General features: G+C 45.6%; 1 protein-coding gene across 1 annotated transcript; it reads left to right on the top strand.

Moving 5' to 3' along the window:
- The first annotated feature begins 938 nt into the window (after window positions 1–938).
- On the top strand, window positions 939–14,801 carry LOC103174414. Its single transcript, XM_042341290.1, has 9 exons — window positions 939–1,357; window positions 3,081–3,503; window positions 5,709–6,131; window positions 9,014–9,451; window positions 11,025–11,462; window positions 11,943–12,380; window positions 12,593–13,024; window positions 13,324–13,752; window positions 14,427–14,801. The coding sequence occupies exons 1-9, from the start codon at window positions 973–975 to the stop codon at window positions 14,438–14,440; spliced, it is 3,420 nt and encodes a 1,139-aa protein (XP_042197224.1). The 5' UTR covers window positions 939–972; the 3' UTR covers window positions 14,441–14,801.
- The last annotated feature ends 7,512 nt before the right edge of the window (window positions 14,802–22,313 follow it).

The raw sequence follows: 22,313 nt of genomic DNA, 5'->3' as shown, positions 1-22,313 counted from the left end.
GAATTCATTGTTATAGTTAAACATACGGCTCTGGAGAATCCTCTCACTGGATGTGTAACATTATATGTTGCAGGTAAGTTCTATCTCTGTGTGGTCTCCTCTCTCTATGTGGCACTTATATCTGTGAGTTGCAGTACAGGCGTGTGACTGTATGTGTCCCTCTATCCTGCAATCAGTTGTGAACCAATGGTTATTTTTGTTGTGACAGTGATGTATTGTCACATAGGCGACCATACCTATGGTCGCTTCCCCCTCCCCCCTGTACCCATGCTCAGTGTACGAACCCATCACTGTAAATCACTCTGACACGTTATCTGACTTGAGTAACTTAAACAAATCTATTTTGAAATCCTCACACTTGCCTACAAATCACTTCTTGGGACGCCTTGGGATGTCTTGGGACGTCCTCCCGACTTGAAAGGCGCCATACAAATGTAATCTTGTTGTAATCCTGTTGTTCTTGCCAGAGCGCCTCTCTACCTCTCCAACCTGCTCACATCCACTCCTCAACCCGCTGCCGTCATTTGCTCAGGTCGTCTACATTTCCCTTGACCCCCTGTATGAAACCATCGGCAGCCTGGCATTCAGCAACAATACCCTGAACCTCTGGATCTCCCTACCTCAACCCTCCACATTGCCTCCCTCTATCCCCCTTCAGATCATACCTGAAGAGTTTTACTCTCTGACGCTGCCTTCCATCACCTTCCCTCTCTCCCCACCTCAGTGTCAAACTACGCTATTGTTAAGCACTCAAAAACGCTCCAAGACACTACACTGCACGAAGGCTGCTGTGCAAATGGAAGTTGCTATTGTTGTAATATTGTGTAACTCTGAAGTGTTGCTGCAGGTTTACATTGTAAAGTGTGTGTGAGGCAGTGCGGTGTGTCCTGGAACTGGATTTAATCTTTATCTGCTGCTTGTGTTTGTTTTATAGCTCCTCCCACAATTACTGATATCCATCTGCCCATTGACATGACACATGGTGATTGCTCCACTCTGAGTTGGTCAGTGTCTGGGTTCAATCCACGGCCCATTGTAATTGCTGTATTACTGAAGAGAGGAGGGGAGCGGACACCAGAGAAACTGTTTTATTGGCAGACGATAGAGAAAGAACAACCTGCAGGAAACAAGCCAGTAGGCATTCCAGTTACCTCTCTCACACAGGATGTCTCCATCACTCCCTCGATGGCGGTGATTACACAGAGAACAACTGGGACTTTCGGTGTGAGGTGCGACGTTACCATGTGTGCTGATGTATCCAGGGATGATGGCACTGAGTTGATTGTTCAAATTAAACACGAGGCTCTGAAGGGATCTCTGAAGGAAGCTAAAATTGGAACATTACACGTTAAAGGGGGTAAGTGCTGCTCTGTCTGGTCTCCTCTTTCTCTCCCTCACACATAACTGTAGAAATATTCAGGTGAAGCAAATGATTTTACCAACGAGGAGAGTTTGAAATGAACAGTTAATCTCCAGAGGGAGAGTTGAAGCTGTTTGTGAAGGGAGGCTTTATTCAGGGCTCCACAATCACATGGTCAAAGGGGATTTATTATTTTGTAGATTAGAAATAATCTGGTGATTTCTGACAAATACATAATATTAAAATATAATATTTGAAACTATTATATATGCACTGTTATCTCTTGTCCAGAAAGTTGTGAGTTCACATCAGGACCTGAACTTACAGTCTAGTGTAGGGATTTGTAATAAGGAAATGAGTTGATAATATCTTATAAAGAATTTGGTTGTCGACAATGGTTTCAATTTCAAATAATAATTTCCTTTATTACAATCTCGGATGACGCTGCAGTGTGAGCTGGGGGAGCCCTACAATGCTGGAGTCTTTCAGTTGAGATGTTAAACCATGATCCCGTCTTGGTGTTCAGCTAAATGTTAAAATTCCCAAAGCATTAAAAGAGAAGGGAATTTCTCCCAATGTTTTGTCCTCTACCTCTCTCTCCCTCTGTGTGTGCATCTCTCTCTCTCTCTCTCTTACTTTGCCACTTTCTCTCTTCCTTTCTCTTGTATTCAGTTGGGATAAAATTATTACAGAAGTTCTTAAGTCAGTGGTTATACACATACTAGACAGTATCTAAGTTTCTAGATAAGGCAGTAACTAATTCAGGAGAAGTAGCAGTGATCAGTTACCCTTTCCCTGGGAGAGCTCAGGCAGTCTCTTCTCAGTTTCTTTTCCTTCATCGCTCGCTCGCTCTCTCTGTGACTCTTGTGTTAGCAGCTCATACTTATACACAGCATGTTTCTGCAATGACTCAACTTTAACCCCAAACGTGCCAAATCACAGCATGTTCCCAGGTCCAGTGCACATTGCAGAAGTTACAAACAACCATGCCTTAAGTTCACTTGATCTTGCTCATAGGCTGTAGATGTATCAAGAAACAGTATCTGTGTGATAACAACAACAACATAATTATATTTGCATAGCGCCTTTCACGTCGGGAGGACTTCCCAAGGCGCTGGACAGTCAGTGTTTCGGACCTGAGCTGGGGGTCAGGATTGGGGAGGGTAGAGGGCAGGCGGGAGAAGCAAGGTGATTCAAAACATGGTCAAAGAGGAGGGTCATTGAAGATAAGTCAGCTTTTTAAGGTCAGGGAGTGAAGAAAATCAACATCTGTGAGATAAATTAGCTCATGTCTCCTGAAAGTCGTTTTCCTCACACATAACTTTCAGTTAAACTCTTTCCTTACACTAGGATGCCACTGCAGTCTGTACTGGGCCTCAATCTTTCACTCCCTGTGTTTTGCATCACTCTATGTCCCTCTTCCCTCACTTTCTCTCTTCCTTTCTCTTGTATTCAGTTGGGATAAAATGGAGAACTTTAAATTATTTATTTGTCGAAAGGACAGTGCACCCTGTGCGGGAGCAGCTCTTGCAGGTTACTGGAGGCTCAGACGGGCTGTGCGCTTATGATGGAGTTTAACATCATTCTAAAGCTCCAGCCTGGGGCCCTCTGCCATGACGTCCAGGCTTTTCACTGGTTTCTGTGGATTTGGTTTCCAGTTTGTGTTTGACACAGAAATAGATTTGAATGTTTACATCGGGTTTGTCATTTTGTTTTGTAGTTCCTCCTAAAATTACAATTCCGAAACCCAGGAAAATGACACATGGTGAGAGAGCTGAGCTGCAATGTGCAGTGACTGGGTTCACTCCTGGGACGATATCGATTGTTTCCAGTCTACAGAGGAAAGAACAGCCACTAAGACAACTGTTTCACTGGGAAATTCCAAATAAGAAAGCATTTCGAAGTTCAACAAAATCCTTTCATCTTGAAGACAAATCAGATAGAAACAATAAAGATGCCGCCATCACTGCTGAGGTGCCCAAATGTGAACCTGACACCAAAGACGGAACCTTCAGAGTAAATTACAGAATCGTTATGACTCCTCATGAGGCCACGGATGATGGAGCTGTTTTAATTGTTCAGGTTAATCATGAGGCATTGCCAGTGCCTTTCACTGAGCATTTCGGAATAAACATTGCTGGAGGTAGGTTCAGCCATCAGTATTGTGTCCTCTCTGCACCATGTGCTCTGTGACAATATTTAGGATAAAGTAACAGTTTCCTTCCCGATGATCCAGCGACTGAGGTCCCCATTCAGTGAAGCCCTGAGCCTCTCTGGTCAGAAAGTCGCTGGCTATGTGCAGCTCTGGTCACTGATCTGTTTATTTTGGACAGCCGGGTGTCTGGCATTTGAGAAAACCCGTCACCGTGCTTCAGGGTATCCAAACCAGATAGTTTACATATGGAAACTTCACCGTGTTTAGAATGGAACGCTCACAGTGGTTATGCAGCCTACTTACCTAATACCAGAGAGTATTTGGTGCAGGTTGGCAAGACGCAAGGCTTGGGGACCATTGAGTGTGCGCTGGGATACTGCTGGAGCTTAACAAGGGAAACGCACATAGCTTGCTGTTTCCAGGTAGGACTGCACTACTTGTTAAGGCTTTGGCTTTCAGGATTACCAAGATCTGAGTGGGTAGAATCCCTGATTCCAGTCACTGGTCTTCCTGTCTGAGGCCTGTCGACGAGCCAGGCTGCTGGTTTATAATCAGCAGTGCTCTGGATTGTTGTGAAGCCACTTGGATCGGGAACTTAACTTCCAAGACTGTTCCAGAAGATTGACTGGATTCCAATATTCCGTTCTCAAGCTGTTCAAAAAGAGAAGGGAGTTTGTCCCCATGTCCTGGCCAACAATCCCCCAAATAAAATGCATCACTTACTTCACGGCTGTTTGTGGAACACTGCTGTGTGCAAATTGGCTGACACATTCTTCCTTCAAATACACAGTCTTTGTACTTCACTTTAAAATCCTTTGAAGCACTGTGAGACATCTGGATGATGTGGTAAGGTGTTTTATCAGTTGCAAGGATTATAAAGATTATTAGCATCTTGTAGCCAGCTCATCTCAGAGGAGACTCCGCCCACCAACGCTTCCCCCCTCCCCCCAGGTGCACTGAGCTGAGGTGGGGCAGTAGCTGTGCTCCTCCATTTGGTCTCCGTGTGTGAATCATCTGCCCACATTGATTGTCTGGGCTGAGACATGGTAATTAATAGATGAAATGAGCAAAGCTCATCTCCTGATCAGCACTGTGGACATCTCTAACCTTCACGATATCGGGCAGATCAGATCTTTGCAGCTGGAAAGTAACAGCCTTTATGCACACCGTGCAGAGGATATAAATAATAATAATAATCCTTGCATTTTGATATTGCGCCTTATCACATCGTTGAGACATCTCCAAGTGCTGTAGCTCAGTGGTTAGTTCGCTTGCCACTCAAGCGAGAGACCTGGCTGAAATGTTGAGCAGGTTTCCTTACTCCACAAGCCTCTGTTTACCTTGCAATAAGCAGGAACCTATTTGTTAGTCGATTGGCGGATCGCTTTTCTGGGGATAATACTTTCTGAAAAAAACCCAATAATAATTTGGTCACTCAAACCACGACTGTTGTGGGTCACTGCTGTGCGCAATTAGCTGCCGATTTTTGTCAACAAAAAGTAGAGTCGATTTGCTTTGCAGTATATTCTGTGAAGGGCATTGAGACCTCTCAAAGACATGATAAGGCGCTATATCAAATGCAAGGATTATTATTGTCTCAAAGCGCTTCACAGAATGTACTGTAAAGTGAATTGACTGTACATGTTTGTGGGCGAAAGACTCTCAGAGTAACAATATAACAGAATGTAAATGATACAGGACTCATTTTTGTTTCAGTTTCACTGGGTGCTGTGTTTATGTGTCAGCCTGGTGCAGTTGGTACCGCTCAAGTCAGTTTCCCCACATGTGACTTTCAGTTAAACTCTTTCCTTACACTCGGATGCCACTGCAGTCTGTGCTGTGCCTCTATCTCTCTCTCCCTGTGTGTGGTGCATCTCTCACTCTGTCCCTCTTCCCTCACTTTCTCTCTTCCTTTCTCTTGTATTCAGTTGGGATAAAATGTAGAACTTTAAATTATTTATTTGCCCAAAAGACAGTGTACACTCTGTCTGGGAGCAGCTCTTGCAGGTGACTGGAGGCTCAGACGGGCTGTGCGCTTATGATGGAGTTTAACACCATTCTACAGTTCCAGCCTGGTGCCTTTTGCCATGACGTCCAGGCTTTTCACTTGTCTCTGTGGATTTGGTTTCCAGTTTGTGTTGACACAGAAATAGATTTGAATGTTTACATCGGGTTTGTCATTTTGTTTTGTAGTTCCTCCTAAAATTACAATTCCGAAACCCAGGAAAATGACACATGGTGAGAGAGCTGAGCTGCAATGTGCAGTGACTGGGTTTACTCCTGGGACCATCTCGATTGTTTACAGTCTACAGAGGAAAGAACAGCCACTAAGACAACTGTTTCACTGGGAAATTCCAAATAAGAAAGCATTTCGAAGTTCAACAAAATCCTTTCCTCTTGAGGACCGATCAGACAGAAACAGTAAAGATGCCGCCTTCACTGCTGAGGTGCCCAAATGTGAACCTGACACCAAAGACGGAACCTTCAGAGTAAATTACAGAATCGTTATGACTCCTCATGAGGCCACGGATGATGGAGCTGTTTTAATTGTTCAGGTTAATCATGAGGCATTGCCTGTGCCTTTCACTGAGCATTTCGGAATAAACATTGCTGGAGGTAGGTTCAGCCATCAGTATTGTGTCCTCTCTGTACCACGTGCTCTGTGACAATATTTAGGATAAAGTAACAGTTTCCTTCCCGATGATCCAGCGACTGAGGTCCCCATTCAGTGAAGCCCTGAGCCTCTCTGGTCAGAATGTCGCTGGCTCCGTGCTGCTCTGGTCACTGATCTGTTTATTTTGGGCAGCCGGGTGTCTGGCATTTGAGAAAACCCGTCACTGTGCTTCAGGATATCCAAACCAGACGGTTCATATATGCCAGTTACGCATGGAAACTTCCCCGTGTTTAGAATGGAACGCTCACAGTAGTTATGCATCCTACTTACCTAATACCAGAGAGTATTTGGTGCAGGTTGGCAAGACGCATGGCTTGGGGACCACTGAGTGTGCACTGGGATACTGCTGGAGCTTAAAAAGGGAAACGCACAGAGCTTGCTGTTTCCAGGTAGGACTGCGCTACTTGTTAAGGCTTTGGCTTTCAGGATTACCAAGATCTGAGTGGGTAGAATCCCTGATTCCAGTCACTGGTCTTCCTGTCTGAGGCCTGTCGACGAGCCAGGCTGCTGGTGTATAATCAGCAGTGCTCTGGATTGTTGTGAAGCCACTTGGATCGGGAACTTAACTTCCAAGACTGTTCCAGAGGATTGACTGGATTCCAATATTCCGTTCTCAAGCTGTTCAAAAAGAGAAGGGAGTTTGTCCCCATGTCCTGGCCAACAATCTCCCAAATAAAATGCATCACTTACTTCATGGCTGTTTGTGGAACACTGCTGTGTGCAAATTGACTGACACATTCTCCCTTCAAATACACAGTCAATGTACTTCACTTTAAAATCCTTGAAGCGCTATGAGACGTCTGGATGACGTGCTAAGGTGTTATATCAGTTGCAAGGATTATAAAGATTATTAGCATCTTGTAGCCAGCTCATCTCAGTGGAGACCCTGCCCACCAACGCTTNCCCCCTCCCCCCAGGTGCACTCAGCTGAGGTGGGGCAGTAGCTGTGCTCCTCCATTTGGTCTCTGTGTGTGAATCGTCTGCCCACATTGACTGTCTTGGCTGAGACATGAGAAACCCTGGTAATTAATAGATGAAATGAGCAAAGCTCATCTCCTGATCAGCACTGTGGACATCTCTCACCTTCACGATATTGGGCAGATCAGATCTTTGCAGCTGGAAAGTAACAGCCTTTATGCACACCGTGCAGAGGATATAAATAATAATAATAATAATCCTTGCGTTTTGATATAGATATACAGTTCCAGCCTGGTGCCTTTTGCCATGACGTGCAGGCTTTTCACTCGTTTCTGTGGATTTGGTTTCCAGTTTCTGTTTGACACAGAAATAGATTTGAAATGCGGTTGCCAATTACTCACAGCAGTGTCCCACAAATATCGTGGATTGAGTGACCAAATTATTATTATTATTTTTTTGGAGGGATTATTAACGCTGGAAAGTGATCCTCAATCCACCATCAACAACCACATACTGCTAAGTAAACAGGTGTGTGGCGTAAGGAAATTTAGATTTTGCACTGTACGAGAATTGAATCCGAGTCCTGTTGCTTGATACACGTCAACTCTAACCAATATGCTACAGGACTAAAATAATAATCCTTGCATTTTGGTACAATGCCTTATGTCTGGAGGACCATCTCAAAGTGCTTCACAAGATTTACTGTGAAATGGAGTGACTGCGTATTTTTAGGCAAATGTGGCAGCACAATTGCACACAGCAATGTCTCACAAAGAGCCAAAGCGGTGAATCAANTTTTTGAGGGCGATTGTTGGTCAGGACACCGGGAGAACTCCCTTCTCTTTTTGAATAGTGCCACAGGATCTTTAATGCCCAACTGAACAGGCAAACAAGACTTTGGTTTAACATCTCATCCAAGGGTCACGTCTTTGCAGCTGGGAAGGAACAGCCTCAATGCTGTCAACACACTATGCAGAGGACATAAGTACTCTGAGTAACAATATTACAGTGTGTACATTTTGCAGGATTAGTTGTAGTTGTGTTTGGGGGTCGCTCTGTTGTAGGTTGATGGAGAAGTGATGAGACTCTGTGGTCATGGTCCCGCTCAGCATCAGTCTGCAGCATTGTCTGCTGTTCTCTGTAATAGTGTGAAGCTCTTTCTGAAACTTTGCTAAAGATTTAGATTATAAATTGTGCGTGAAGCAATGTGAGAATTACAAACTACCATGCTTTAAAGTGACTCACATTGCTTATAGGCATTATAAGCAAGGAAACAGTATCTGTGAGATATGTCAGCTTTTTACGGTTGGGGAATGGACAAAGGCCTGTGAGGGAAATTAGCTCTTGTCTCCTGAAAGTCAGTTTTCTCACACACAACTTTCAGTTAAACTCTTTCCAAGGATAGCACTGCAACGTGTCCTGGGGGAGCCCTGCAATGCTGGAGGTGCTATCTTTTGGTTCAGTTTTTGAACCACAGTCCCGCCTAACTGTTTAGCTAAATGTTAAAAATCCCACAGCACCATCGAAAAGAAAATTGAGTGTCTCCCATTGTCTATGTCTCTCCCTCTGTGTGAAGATCTCTCCCTCTCTTCCTGTCTCTCTTTGTCCCTCATTCCCACTTTTTCTCTTCATTTCTCTTGTATTCAGTTGGGATAAAATATAGAACTTTAAATTAATTTTTTGTCAAAATGACTGTGTGCTCCCTATCTGGGAGCAGCACTTGCAGATTACTGGAGGCTCAGACAGACTGTGAGCTTATGACGGAGTTTAACATTATTCAACAGCTTCAGCCTCGTGCCCTCTGCCATGATGTGCAGGCTTTTCACTTGTTTCCGTGTATTTGGTTTGTGTCTCACACAGAAAAAGACTAGAATGTTTATATCAGGTTTGTCATTTTGTTTTGTAGTTCCTCCTAAAATTACTACAATTGAGTCCACGCCCAAGCAAATTAAACACGGTGAGAAAACCGAGCTGCAATGGGCAGTGACTGGGTTCACTCCTGGGAAAATGTCGATTATTTCCAGTCTACAGAGGAATGGAGAGCAAATAAGGCAACTGTTTCATTGGGAAGCTCAAGACAAGAAAACATTTGAAGGGAAGACAAGTGCCTTTTCTCTCAAAGACCTATCAGATGGACGCAATAAAGATGCCTCATTCACTGCTCAGGTGCCCGAATGTGAACAAGACAAACACAAAGGCGGAACCTTCAGAGTAATGTGCAGCATCACCGTGACTCCTGATGCGTCCACGGATAATGAAGCTGAATTAACTGTTCAGGTTAAGCACGAGGCTCTCAATGACCGTGACACTTGCATTGAGAGAATAAAATTACAAGTTCCTGGAGGTATGTTCTGCTATCAGTGTGGTGTCCTCTCTGTCCCACCTGCTCTATAACAATGTTTAGGATATTGTAATGATTTGCTCCCCGCTGGCCCAGCAGCTGAGGTCACTGCTCAGTAGTGTTGAGCTTCTCAGGTCAGAAGCTCTAAGTTTCAAGTGCTGTTCTGGGATCTGATCTGATCTGACCGAGGCAGTAGCTGTGCTGTCCATTGCTGCCCGATGGCCCAGCAGCTTAAGTCACTGCTCAGTACAGTGTTGAGCTTCTCAGGTCAGAAGCTCTAAGTTTCAAGTGCTGTTCTGGGATCTGATCTGATCTGACCGAGGCAGTAGCTATGCTGTCCATTTGGTCTCTGTGTGTGAATCTCCTGCCCACGTTTGCTGTCTGAGCTGAGACAGAAGAATTCCTGGTAATAAGTGGAAAATATAATCAAAGCTCACCCCCTGATCAGCACTGTGGTTATCTATCACTTTAAGGATGTTAGGTATATAGATATTTTTGTCCCAATAAAAACCATTGCTGAGCAATAAGCTTCTCCCAAATTGTCTCCACAAGTAAATCAATTTCAAATTCCAGTTTCCTTTATTAAATAAGTTCTGAAGACAATGGTTATACACGTACCAGACAGTATCCAAGTTTCCAGATAAAGTAGTGACTAACTCAGAAGTAGCAGTGATCAGTTACCTTTCCCCTGAGTGAGCTCATGTGGTCTCTTACTTCTCAGTTTCTTTTCCTTGGCCTGCCTCTCTCTCTCTTTCTCCTCTCTCTCTATCTTGTGATTAGTAGCCCATACATATACTCAGCCTGTTTCAGCAATGTCTGAACTTTAACCGCAAATGTGCCAACTCACAGCATGTTCCCCAGTTCAGTGCACATTGCCGAAGTAACAAACAACCATGCTTTCAGGTCACTCTTCTTGCTTATAGGCATTATAAGCAAGGAAACAGTATCTGTGAGATAAGTCAGCTTTCTAAGGTTGGGGAGTGAACAGTGAATGGCCAGTGAGAGAAATTAGCTCTTGTCTCCTGAAAGTTGTTTTTCTCACACACAACTTTCAGTTAAACTCTTTCTTAGGATGACACTGCAGTGTGTGTTGGGGGAGCCGTGCGATGCTGGAGGTGCCGTTTTTGGTTTGGTTGTTGAACCATAGTCCCGCCTAACTATTCAGCTAAATGTTAAAAATCTCACAGCTCCATCGAAAAGAAAAGGGAGTGTCTCCCAGTGTCTATGTCTCTCCCTCTGTGTGAAGATCTCTCCCTCTCTTACTGTCTCCCTTTGTCTCTCTTTCCCACTTTCTCTCTTCCTTTCGCTTGTATTCAGTTGGGATAAAATGTAGAACTTTAAATTATTTATTTGTCAAAATGACAGTGTGCACCCTGTCTGGGGGCTGCTCTTGCAGGTTACTGGAGGCTCAGACGGGCTGTGCGCTTAAGATGGAGTTTAACTTCATTCTACAGCTCCAGCCTGGTGCCCTCTGCCATGATGTGCAGGTTTTTCACTTGTTTCCGTGTATTTGATTTGTGTCTCACACAGAAAAAGACTAGAATGTTTATATCAGGTTTGTCATTTTGTTTTGTAGTTCCTCCTAAAATTACTGCAATTGAGTCCAAGCCCAAGGAAATTAAACATGGTGAGAAAACCGAGCTGCAATGGGCAGTGACTGGGTTCACTCCTGGGAAAATGTCGATTATTTCCAGTCTACAGAGGAATGGAGAGCAAATAAGGCAACTGTTTCATTGGGAAGCTCAAGATAAGAAAACATTTGAAGGGAAGACAAGTGCCTTGTCTCTCAAAGACCTATCAGATGGACGCAATAAAGATGCCTCATTCACTGCTCAGGTGCCCAAATGTGAACAAGACAAACACAAAGGCGGAACCTTCAGAGTAATGTGCAGCATCACCGTGACTCCTGATGCGTCCACGGATAATGAAGCTGAATTAATTGTTGAGGTTAAGCACGAGGCTCTCAATAACCGTGACACTTGCATTGAGAGAATAAAATTACACGTTACTGGAGGTAGGTTCTGCTATCAGTGTTGTGTCCAGAGAGAAGTGTGCATTGGGATAACTAGAATGTTAATATCAGCTAAATGTTAAAAATCCCACAGCACCATCGAAAAGAAAAGGGAGTGTCTCCCATTGTCTATGTCTCTCCCTCTGTGTGAAGATCTCTCCCTCTCTTCCTGTCTCTCTTTGTCCTTCATTCCCACTTTTTCTCTTCATTTCTCTTGTATTCAGTTGGGATAAAATGTAGAACTTTAAATTAATTATTTGTCAAAATGACTGTGTGCTCCCTATATGGGAGCAGCACTTGCAGATTACTGGAGGCTCAGACAGACTGTGAGCTTATGACGGAGTTTAACATTATTCAACAGCTTCAGCCTCGTGCCCTCTGCCATGATGTGCAGGCTTTTCACTTGTTTCCGTGTATTTGATTTGTGTCTCACACAGAAAAAGACTAGAATGTTTAAATCAGGTTTGTCATTTTGTTTTGTAGTTCCTCCTAAAATTACTGCAATTGAGTCCAAGCCCAAGGAAATTAAACACGGTGAGAAAACCGAGCTGCAATGGGCAGTGACTGGGTTCACTCCTGGGAAAATGTCGATTATTTCCAGTGTACAGAGGAAAGGAGAGCAAATAAGGCAACTGTTTCATTGGGAAGCTCAAGATAAGAAAACATTTGAAGGGAAGACAAGTGCCTTTTCTCTCAAAGACCTATCAGATGGACGCAATAAAGATGCCTCATTCACTGCTCAGGTGCCCAAATGTGAACAAGACAAACACAAAGACGGAACCTTCAGAGTAATGTGCAGCATCACCGTGACTCCTGATGCGTCCACGGATAATGAAGCTGAATTAACTGTTCAGGTTAAGCACGAGGCTCTCAATGACCGTGACACTTGCATTGAGAGAATAAAATTACAAGTTCCTGGAGGTAGGTTCTGCTATCAGTGTGGTGTCCAGAGAGAAGTGTGCATTCGGATAACTCCTGGATTCACAACCAGTATTAACTGAGAAGACCATTTGCCAGCAGTTATCCGAATGCACATTGTGGGGTCCCATTTGGCTGAAGTCTCTAGGAATTCTATAGCATGTTTCTTGAGTGTTCATTAATACCAGCCTTACCCGTTTATGTCTGTTTTATAGTTGCTCCTACGGTGACTGAAATTGACTTGCGTCCCGAGATTAAACATAGTGAAGTGGCCCGTCTGAGTTGGTCAGTCACCGGGTTCACTCCAAAGCCCATTTCCATTGTTTTCTTGCTGAAGAGGAAAGGGGAGCTGAAAGAGAAGAGGCTGTTTCACTGGCGTATCCCAGAGAAGGGAGGAATAGATGACGAAGCAAAGATGGGGAGCACTGCTCTCACAGACGTGAGGGATCGCTGTGAAGAAGATGACGCCATCACTTCTGTGACACCCCACTGTGTGAGGAAGAACAATGGGACATTCAGTGTAAACTGCAGCATTTGGATAACTGCTGATATGTGCAGGGATGATAGAGCTGAGCTAATTGTCGAAGTGAATCACAAGGCTCTTAAGATTCCTCTCACTACAACTATGACATTACATGTTACAGGAGGTAAGAGCTGCATTCATGTATGTGTGTTGACATGTGTTCCGAAGTGCGTAGTTGTACGATGAATACATGCAAATGCTGATATAACGAAGTACAGGTATGCCTAAGGTTGTGGTTTTTGATGATATATAAAAATGCAGCTTATCCCCTTTCTCCAGCACTTGTCTGGTGTCCTCTGCAGTATTGAGTGATTATTTATGGGTTGTCGCTCTGGATATAATTTTGAATGAGCGTTTGTCAAACTGAAGCATGTTATAGAATTACACTATAGCGTCCATTTAACACACATTATTGTTTTCTAGTTCCTCCCACAATCACTGAAATCAAGAAACCCTCTGAGATCACGCCCGGGGAGCTGGCCAGCCTGAGCTGGGCAGTTGTTGGCTTCAGCCCACGGGCCATCTCCATTGTTACCTACGTGAAGAGGAAAGGGGAGCAGGAGAAAAAGAAAGTCTTTCATTGGAGGATCCCAAAGAAAGACGGGGAACCACAGGAAGCTAAGACGGCCAGTGTTCCCCTTGAAAATGTCACAGAGGGCTGTGAGGAAGATGGCTCCTTCACTGCTGTGATGCCCCACTATGTGCGGAAGAATAATGGGATGTTCAGTGTAAACTGCAGTGTTTCGATGTGTGCTGACCCCTCTAAGGATGACGGAGCTGAATTAATGGTTGAGGTTGTCCATGAGGCCCTCCAAGAGCCTCTTATTGAGTCTGTAACATTACAAGTTACAGGTAAGTTCTCCCTCTGAGCGATGTCCTTGCCATCTCTCACGCATCGCTCCACAGTGTTCAGCTAATGATTCTGACAAGACTAAGGGTTTATACAATCCTGGAAATCAATGAGAAAACTCTCCAATGGATATGCTGTGTGTGAAGTTGTGCTTTATTCATTGACATTGCAGGCACAATGTCAGAGATAGCTTATAATTTCTGCATCTTTCTGTCTTCCACAATTCTTACGATGTGGAAACACACTCATAAATCTACTCTTACTTACTCACGATCTCTGTCGCTCGCTTGCTCACTCACTCCATTTGTCACTCATTATCTTTGTCACTCAGCCATGATCTGTTTCTCAGCCATCAACTCTATCGCTCATACACATTCCCTCGCTCACATACTCACACACAATGTCAATCACTCTCCCTCTCTGTCACCCACTTATTCAATCTATCAAACTCACATATTTTCACCCACTTGCTTAATTTTTCACATCCACACACACATAATCACACATACACACACAGAAACACAACACACATACTCACACACATCTCTTGCTCAGTAGATTTGTTGATAAAAGAAGAGTTTCTCTCATAATGTGAAACAGAAGTTGTTTGAGATCTGTTTGTGGATTACAATGTGTTGTTTGGGTGATTAATATATTGAAATTTCCTTTGATTTAGACGGTGGGAATTAACTTTCAGTCTTCCAGTCGCCAGACGGATGGTTTGTGAGGATAGTGCGATTGCCAGTCTCCCCCTTGTTACGCACCTGACACATCCACTGAGTGTTCACAAGAGCTACGGTCATCGTCATGGCTATTGATTCTGTAAACATCCTCCTGACAACCCACAATGAATATGAATATTCATCAACTTTGTCAGTTGCTGAAGAGCGAAGAAATATATCGGTTTTGCAGAATTATGGAGAATTACTGTGAATTTTGTTAATTTCCTGAAGGCGATTTGTTTGACATGAAATTTGCTTTAATGTTTGCTGAGAGCTGAGTTAATGTGTAAGTGCTTTGCTACAGTCTGTTATTAAATGCTCGCACACTAGTTTTGTTTTTCACTGAGGTGCTTCAGCTGAATGTTTCCCAGATTCCTGCTCCGAGTCAGTTAGTAGAAAGAATCCCAAACCATGATACCCATTACTGTCATTAAATGCACAGACTGTGACCTGTGAACAACAACAACAAATTACATTTGTATAGTGCCTTTCACGTCAAGAGGACGTGCCAAGGTGCTGGAAATGGGGTACTGTGGTGTCCATGGAGGTGCTGCCATGTTGTGTATGCATCTGGCTTTGTGAATGTGGCTTCTTGTCAACGCTGAGTACAAGCTCTATCGCTGTGGAGAATGGTGCTGATTCCAGGCTGAGATCTTCTGACCTCAGTGAGTGATGCTTACCTAACTCCGGGTGTGAGAGGATGTGTTAGGTACACGGTTGCAAGAGTCAAGCCTTGGAGACCTTGGACTGTGACATGCGTTGGTTTACTGCTGAAGCTTAACCAGCTAAATAACCAGCTGAAGGTGGACAAGCAGTGGGAAGCTTGCCATTGAAATGCCGTCTGGCAGGCTTCCCACTGCTTGTCCAACTTGGACCATCGTACCCATGAAGGCTCTGGCTTGCGGGGTTAAAAACAGCTGAGTGGGAAGAATCCCTTCCCCACTATCTGGACTGCCCCTCAAAGTCTTACTTATAAAGCAGGCTGTCTGGGCTGTCAACAGCAGTTCCACGGAATACTGCAGACCCACCTGGCTCAGGATCTGCACGACTCAGACCACCGCAGAGGGTTGACTGAATTCCGACATTCTGTTGCCAACAAGTCACCTTGGAGCCACTTTCAGGAGGACAGTCACTAACTGACAAGCATGAGTTTGAGCCCTCGCAAGGTGGATGGCAGGGAGCAGGAACTCTTTGCTCTGAGGGAGCAGCACAGCTCAGCATGAAATGCATCAAGAGCATTGCCACCATCTTCCTGTCCACAGCACAGACACACATCGAGTAATGGTTCCGCCAGTTTGGAGGTCAGAGCTTGAGCAGCAGCAGCTTACCTCTCTACGTACCAATCATGGTGGATTTCAAGCCCTGGATATATATGAACGTTTGTTCACAAACTCAAATTCCAGGTAATGCCTTCCAGCAGTTGTCACCCTAAGCTGAGAGTTTTCTCATCATCTATCTGATGGATACCTGTCTTCAGTTCAGGGCGAAGACCTTTACAACAACTTGCACTTTCATAGCTTCCTCCACAGATTGTAGCGTCTCAGAGCGCTTCACAGAACAGCATGTGATGTATCAGCCAAGTCCAATGCTATCCAACTCCTGTCACCTGTCTTACTCAGCATCAACTGTTTATTGCAGGTCCTCATGTGAGGAAGCGTAAAATTGGTGTGCTGCGAAGATCACTCTGCCTCCACTGTGCCCAGTGGCAGGTAAGCGTAGGCTGGAACCTTCCTTACTGACAGCCTCTGTTTATCTCAAATCCATCTCATTCCTTGATCCTGATTTTGCAAATGGGCCAGAGGAAGCCTCTCCACACTAATCCCCAGAGGTACAGAACCATAAAGGGGAAATGTTTTGGACACATGTCCTACACGCTAAAAGTTTGACATGCATTGGATGTTCAAGAGAGATGAGAACAACCAGAGTGCCCTTCGCTCAGGACGGTCCTCCCTACCTCTGTGACCTCTTAACCCTCTCTAAACCTATCCGTTCCCGCTGCTCAGTGGGCTCCAGCCTGCTTCACGTCCCCCGCCTTGTCCACCTCACCAATGACATGAAGGCCATCAGCCTCACTGCCCCCACCCTCTGAAACTCCATCCCACGGTTCCTCTACCTCAACCCCTCTCTTGCCTCTTTCAAGACCCTCCTCTTTGACCATGTCATCGGCCACACCTACCCTCCCCGCCTTTCACCCCTCCTGATCGCAGCTACCAGCTCGGGTGCAGATCCCTGACTGTCCAGCACCTTGGGATGTCCTCCTGACTTGAAAGGCACTATGATATTTTGTTGTTGTGGTCCCTCAGGACAGTGTCGGGGCAAAAGCCGGTGTCCACCACAACCCTCTTCTATGTTTCAATCCTCCAGGTTAATTGATCATTCACCTCGTGGTCGTGAATCTCAACTTACTGACCGTGCTTACTCAACGTGGCTCTGTTGAGCTTCCAGTGTGTAGGAACCCGGTTGTTAGTCGATCGGGGGATCACTTTTCCGGGGGTAATAATCCCTTCCAAAATAAATAATTTGGTCGCTCGATGCACGACTGTTCGTGGGAAGCTGCCGTGTGCAATTAGCCGCCGCGTTTCGCCCACAAAATATACAGTCAACTCATTCCACAGTGTATCCTTTGAAGCGCTTTGAGACGTCTCAAAGACGGGATAAGGCGCTGTCTCAAAGGCAGCGATTGTTCTATAATAATAATAATAATAATAATCCTTGCATTTGATATAGCGCTTTTCACGTCGGGAGGACGTCCCAAAGCGTTTCACAGAACACACTGTAAAGTGAATTGACTGTATATTTGTGGGCGAACGCGGCAGCCAATTGCGCACAGCAATGTCCCACAAACAGTCGTAGATTGAAAATGACCAATTTATTATTGTTTTGGAGGGATTATTATTAGGCTCTGTGTGGAGTAAGGAAAGGGATTATTATTAGGCACTGTGTGGAGTAAGGAAACTTGCCCAAGGTTTCGCCCTCTGCCTGGAATTGAACTCAGGTCTGTCACTTGCAAAGCGAGTGCTCTAACCACTGAGCTACAGGACTCCACAAATCAAATTCTCACAATCAAACCATTAAGAAAGTTGACCTGCAAAGTGCTTTCGGACCCTATTTTTCCCTGTGGTTTACCCACTCCCCACACCACCAACTTTTCTTCTCTTTTCCTTGAAATGACAATAGCGCATTTGAGCTTTAAACTTTAAACTGTTGGAGTGCAATCGCAGCGCTGAGAACATAACCCATTTCCGAGAAATCACGACTCAGATTGAAAGCGAAAGTGCGGCTCAGTCGCTGCCGTTGGAAGGAGGAGAGAGACCGCGTTGGGGGTCACAAACCCCTCCACGATGTCCGCACCCGGTGGAGCTTCCGAGGGGACGACCCTCCTCCTGATCCTCTGGGTTTCCATTGCGGGATCAGGTACAGAAAAGGCGCAAACGTCAGTGACGCTGATCCGCCGCTGAGCGAGAGATCGATTCCCCGTTGCGCTCCTGAGCGGCGCTGTCGGGAGCGGTGCGGGTTTCTGCAGCACTTTATATGTGAAGCAATGTCCGGCTGAGTGCTGGCGGTGGGGTCTTTAACTCAGTGACCCGCGACTCTCCGCAGCCCGTGCGGATTGCCTGGTGTGTGATGTGTCATATTAAGGTCCAGTGCAGTAACTGGAGCAGTAACATTGGGAACATCCGAGAGCCTCAGTTATCTGAGCCCAATCTTGTGAAGCGCCACTGTGTCTGAGAGAAGGGGTCTCACTTCCCCAACTGCCGCCCAGTGCCCAATTGGGAGTGTGTCTCCAGGAGAAGTCGTGTCAACTTGTACACAGTGAGCGAAGTCAGATGCGCAGCCAAGAAAATGAAGAAGATAACTTATTGCGAGTTCCTCCGCACTCACATGTTACATTAACGTATCGCCCTTGATGTAGGAAGCGTCTTGGAGCACTAAACAACAACAACAAATTACGACGGTATCCTGTAGCCTTTCACGTCACGAGGCACTGGACATTCAGGGATTCGGACCGGAGCAGGGATTTGGGATCAGGAGGGATCGAGTGCAGGGAGGATAGGGGTAAGAGGGTGACCAAAGGCACGGTCGAGTAGGAGGGTCTTGAGCCTTGCCTTGAAGGAGGCGAGGGAGTGAGAAAGGCGAAGGGACTGTGGGATGGAGTTCCAAAGAGTGGGGTCAGTGAGAATGAAGGATGGTGGAGCAGACAATGGGGGGGGGGGGGGGGTCATGGAGCAAACCAGAGACTGCTGATCAGAGGGAGCGGACAGGTTGATGGAGTAAGTAGGTCACAGAGGGAGGGGGGAGCAAGACTCTGTAGGGCTTTGAAGGTGAGGACGAGGATGTTGAATTGTATCCTCGTGGGATTGGGGAGCCCGTGGAGCCGGGCAGGGATGGGGGTGATAGCTTCACGGACGGAGCCTGGTGCGGGTGAGGACACGAGCTGCAGAGTTCTGAATGTTCTGTGGCTTGTGGAGGGTTGGGAAGTTCCCAAGAGTTGGGAAGGCCGACAAGCAGGGCGTTTGTCTAGTTCAGCCAAGATGTAATGAATGCGTGGATGAGGGTCTCTGCGGCCTGAGTGGAGAGGCAGTGGGGGAGATGTGCGATGTTGCGGAGGACAGAGAAGGAAGAATGTGTCATGGCATGGAGGTAGGGAAGGAAGGACAGTTGAGCGTCAAACAAGATGGCAAGTTTCCAGACTGGCTCATTGAGGTGGATTATGCACACATGAATGGGACGTCCTCCCGACACGAAAGGCGTTATACAAAAGTAATTTTGTTGTTGTTGTTGGTGGTGGTGTTGCTGTCAGCGCCTGAGTTGTTGAGGTGCTGACTGCAGTCAATCAGGAGGGCCTCGGTCTTGTTGACATTTCGCTGGAGATAGTTAGCTCTCTTCCAGGATTTGATATCTGACGCACATTCTGTCAGGACAGTATTGGTCCTGGAGTCGAGAATGGAGGCAGAGAGATAGAGTTGCGTGTCATCCGCATGTCATCCGGAAGTTGATCACATGTCTGCGTATAACAGCAGAGTGGTGTGTGAGCAGCTCGGAGAGGTAAGGAGGGTCCAGGGTGATTTGAAAGTGAGAGGGAGGATCTTGAAATTGATCGGTTCTGCAACAGGCAGACAGTGGAGTCTGGGATGGTGGGTGTGCTGAGTCTCAAATGGGTGAGGACAAGGGAGGCAGAATTTGGCACAAATCCCAAACCCTCATTCTCTGGATAACCTGCAGCTTACAATTCCACAGACATTGGCTGTTCTCCAGTGCTTTGCCCAAGTGGCCATTCTTTGCACATGCACACTGGCATGCTGTTTAGCATTGTCTCTAATGACATTCTGAACATCTGAGTCCAGGGCTCTCCCTGCCTCCTTGTCTTCTTCGACCTCACTGGTGCCTCGTCCTAACTTCGAAAGCTCCCCACGGCCTTGCGCTCTCTTACCTCACTGACCTGCTTACCCCTTATCAACCTGCCCTCTCCCTGCGTTCATCAGGCTCTGGCCTGCTCCATGTCTCCCGCTCGACATGCCCTGTCATCAGTGGTCAGGCTTTCAGCCTCTCTGTCCCCACCCTTTGGAACCCTATTCCACACTCCCTTCACCTTGTTCCCCCCCCTTGCTTCCTTCAAGGCACTACTCAAGGCCCTCCTTTTTGACCGTGCCTTCAGCCGTCCTCCTGCCTCTGTGTCCTCCCTCATCCCAACTCTACCCCCCCATGCTCGGGTCTTGATCCCTGACTGTTCAACACCTTTGGCATCCTCCGATGTGAAAGGCTCTTTAGAAATGTAATATTGTTGTTGTTGATTCGACACTGTCAACCATTGTATCCTCCTACACCGCCTCTCCTCTCAACTCAATCTTCGTGGACCTGCCCTTGCCTGGTTCGAATCCTTTCCCACCATCTCTGCTTTATTGCTAGTAACGGCTTCTCCTCCAGCTCCTGCACCGTTGTATGTGGTGTCCCTCAGGGTTCTGTCCTTGGCCCACTCCTTTTCAATATCTTTATGCTCCCCCTTGGTGACATCATCTGCAGACATGGGATTAACTTCCACATGTATGTGGATGATACCCAATTCTACTTCTCTGCAACATTGCTCAGTTCCACCACTGTCTGACACCACAGGCCATCGAAACCCTCATACATGCATTCATAACATCCAGGCTCGACTACGCAAACTGCCTGCATGTCGTCCTCCCGATCTCCTCCTTCCTAAGGCTGCAGATCATCCAGAGCTCTGCAACCCAAGTTCTCTCCTGCATCAAGCTCCACAACCCAATCAACCCCACCCTCGCCTGACTCCACTGGCTTCCCATCACAGAGAGGACACAGTTCAAGATCCTCGTCCTCACTTTCAAAGCCCTCCATGGCCTACTTCTGTGACCTCCAAAACCTGTCCACTCCCTACGTTCCCCTCAGCTCTGAAACACTGACTGTTCAGTGCCTTGGGACTTCCTCCCGATGTGAAAGGCGATATACAAATGTAATTTTGTTGTTGTCTCCCTTGGTCACCAAATCCATGGGTAGGACTGAATTCCCTTTCTACAATGTTCTTGAAGCAGCAACTAATCCTAATCCATGGTTTTTAACCTGCTTCTCATCTCAGATAATCAAACCTGCTATTCTGACATTTAAAATGCTTAACTTTCATTAATGTTTTGGAATGCCTCCTGCTTTTACACAGATGCTTTGGGGATGACAATATTTAAAGGTCCACTGGATGTGTTGCTGAATGAAGATGTTGTCCTCAAATGTAATGTGACCCTCAAAACTCTGGAGGGGAAACGCCGTGAAATAGTTGCTGTTCAGTGGTTTTTGGAGTTGGGTGAGGTGTATTCATATAATGGAGGGACGTTTAGAGCTGTCAGAACTGGATCAAGAATAATAATAGAAAACCTGCGGAGAGGAGACGCCTCCCTACATCTTCCGAAGATTCAGATATCCGAAGCAGGAGTGTACAAATGTATTGTTTATTTCTCACCAATTGCATCAAAAGAAGAAAAGAGTTCAGCCGTACTGGTGTCAGGTAAGCACAGTGAAGCATCTTGCCAGGTGTGTATGTTGTAGTGGGGAATTGTAATGCTGTATTCACAAGATCAAAAAATCGGTTCAGATGAAGTTGGCTTTACAGCCCATCTGAGCTCAAGCATCCAGTATACCCATCCTCCCGTCACTGCATCAAGCTATTCCTGTGTCCCGGCCTCAACCATCCTTCCTTGCAACCTGTTCCAGTCATTAATTACCAATTACCGTCTGGATCAAGAAATACTTTCTGGTGTCTGTCCTGAAATTACTAATTGGAACTTTAAACCTGTAACCTCTTGTTCTACCATTTTGGTGCATCATAAAATATGGTCTACGTCAGACTGAGTCAAGCTTATTTTTTCAATCCCATTTCAAATGTTTTACACCTCTATATGTTCCCCTCTGAGAGCCCTAGCTGATGTTGACCACAAATCCCAGTTAATAAACAACCCATCAGTCAGAGTGATTGTAATTGACCCCCTGCTTAAGAAACCATTGATGCCGATGCCATCTCAGTTAACCGATCTCAGTCAGATGCTTAATTTGTGGAAAAAAATAGTTACCTCATTCTTCTGTTGACTTGTAGCAATGCAACTTGTTTCGTTAACTTGCCAAGATTAAATGTGATACGTGTCTATTGCACTGGGCTCAGTTCACAAATCTTGGGTTGAAATTCCATTTAGTCTTAACGCGTCGGAAATTATTTTGTCTTAAAATCTAAGTGTTGTACAAAATTGTTCCATTGGATTGAATTAGGAAGGCAGTCCTTTTCAGAAAAGGGAAAAACTGGCTTCTGAATGAAGACGGATTTGAAAAAAATTCCATCTTCC

The sequence above is a fragment of the Callorhinchus milii genome, unplaced genomic scaffold (genome assembly GCF_018977255.1).
Source record: "Callorhinchus milii isolate IMCB2004 unplaced genomic scaffold, IMCB_Cmil_1.0 Scaffold17, whole genome shotgun sequence".
Lineage (NCBI taxonomy): Eukaryota > Metazoa > Chordata > Chondrichthyes > Chimaeriformes > Callorhinchidae > Callorhinchus > Callorhinchus milii.
The sequence above is the reverse complement of the archived record's forward strand: the minus strand, read 5'-3'. Positions and strand labels throughout refer to the sequence as shown.

Bases quoted from the DNA above. Each gene is read 5' to 3' on its own strand.
- LOC103174414 (XM_042341290.1), top strand. From the start codon at position 973: ATGACACATGGTGATTGCTCCACTCTGAGTTGGTCAGTGTCTGGGTTC. The intron at 1,358-3,080 runs GTAAGTGCTGCT...TTTGTTTTGTAG, and splicing joins AACATTACACGTTAAAGGGG to TTCCTCCTAAAATTACAATT. The intron at 6,132-9,013 runs GTAGGTTCAGCC...TTTGTTTTGTAG, and splicing joins CGGAATAAACATTGCTGGAG to TTCCTCCTAAAATTACTACA.